This window comes from Penaeus monodon, chromosome 20, assembly GCF_015228065.2.
Source record: "Penaeus monodon isolate SGIC_2016 chromosome 20, NSTDA_Pmon_1, whole genome shotgun sequence".
Lineage (NCBI taxonomy): Eukaryota > Metazoa > Arthropoda > Malacostraca > Decapoda > Penaeidae > Penaeus > Penaeus monodon.
The window spans coordinates 18,299,270-18,300,968 of NC_051405.1; the positions used below are offsets into that span (position 1 = coordinate 18,299,270).

General features: G+C 41.2%; 1 protein-coding gene across 1 annotated transcript in view; it reads left to right on the top strand.

Annotated features, from left to right (window-relative positions):
• Positions 1-273: 273 nt before the first annotated feature.
• The window catches only part of LOC119585671 (haloacid dehalogenase-like hydrolase domain-containing 5), a gene marked incomplete in the record, with an annotated part of 15,252 nt that continues 13,826 nt past the window's right edge, over positions 274-1,699 (top strand). The window contains 1 exon segment of the mRNA XM_037934347.1: positions 274-397. Within this exon segment, the coding sequence (XP_037790275.1) occupies positions 293-397 (105 nt within the window).

Consider the following 1,699-nt stretch of genomic DNA (forward strand, 5'->3'; position numbering starts at 1 on the left):
CAATCAGGTGTCTTTCCAAAGACCAATTAACTGACAGAGGGGATCTTTTTCTCCAGCAGTCCAGTTAGACTGCTTTCCTGGTTTTTTAACCATTCACATGTCTTAAGGAGCATCATATAAGCGTGTAAATGGGCGAACTGTCTGTCTCACCTTCCAAACAAGCTTCTCTCCCCGTTCGTTTGGACCAATCAGGTGCCATCCAGAGCGACCAATCAGCGCGCTGAAAACGATTCGTCTCGCCGGGTGCCGCTGCCAGACGCACGACGGCGAAGACGCTCTGCGGCGGGGAGCAATGTCTTCGTCCAGAGGATTCGTAATATTTAAGACATTAGATCGTCTACAGTGCCCTTTTGTGCAACCATGGGGGTGTCTTTTGAACAGGAGGCTCTACAGTCAGGTAAGTTTGTTTTTTGTGCGATCGTCTGGGGGTCTGTAGAGTTAGAAAACGGTGGTAAGAAAAAGGTTATTCTCGCTCGTACTATTCATTCTCGGGTATTCATGACTGAAACAAAGTATGTCCAGGCTTGTATTTCTCATTTAATCACATATGGTAATCTGTAAAGGATGGCTTATCGCGCTCCCTGAGATCGAATGGCTATCCACACCCTTGGCACACAAAAAATACGGACTGCATGTCGTCATGGTCAAGAGACATTCCCAAAACCTATTTCTGTGTCCTACTTTCCACAGACACAATGGTATACTGCCTTAAAAACCTATAACATTAAAGTTATGGAACTTCTAAGTTTCTTCACCAGCACCTGTTGAAGGAAAGGAGAGTGGAGGTTTCAGAGCCAATATATTACCGTTTACTAACACAATAAATTCCTAGGGATCAGCTGAGACAGTGCCAATGACGTCATGATGCCGGTGTACGATGATGCGTTATAAGGATGGTTATGTAATGGGCCAGAGCGTGAGATAAAGACATTTTTTGTTAAGTGATAAGCTAAGAGGTCTGGGAGGTTTCGGATGGAGACGGTTTTGAGGCTTGTTTTATGTCTCTCTAAAGGTAGCATGACGTTTCTTTTCTTTTCGCAGTGCACATCACTAGCTGGTGCCACATCTCTTTATGTTTATGAATTTAGATGAATTCTTATGGAGGTATTTTCGTTCGGTGAATGAATACTATTCCATCTGCATGTAAAACCTTTCAATACTATGCGTAAATGGAATAGATTTTGCATTTATAGCTGATATTAACTCCGACAGTGAGAGCATAGGCGTACTGCAACAAAGGAAATGTTACTTGCACGCACTTTTAATGGAAACACTTTGCATTTTATCTTCATTGGAAGACTTCTTTTGCTATTTCTCCATATGCGTGTTGGATGCCAAGTTTTTCTGTCTTTTTTTACAGTATTTTTTTTTTCTTTCAAATGCAGTGTCAGACAAGCCGACGCCAAAATTTAATGCCGGGACAAAAATAGATCCGCACCTGCAAATTATAGATTTTTATGTGTTTATTTATATATTTAAGTAAGCGACTGGCAACTGAAAAATAAATTTCGCAAGAACCACATGATAAAACTCGGCCTCAGAATACATTATACACGCCTGTTTTTTGTTACATAGAATGCAAAATGAAGGAACCTTGAAGCAGTGAACAGAAAATTCTCGTGCGAAGCATGTGTGTGTGTCCTATTTGCATAATTATTATTTTCACGTGTGCAGGTATACTTTACGTTAGCTTTAGCCC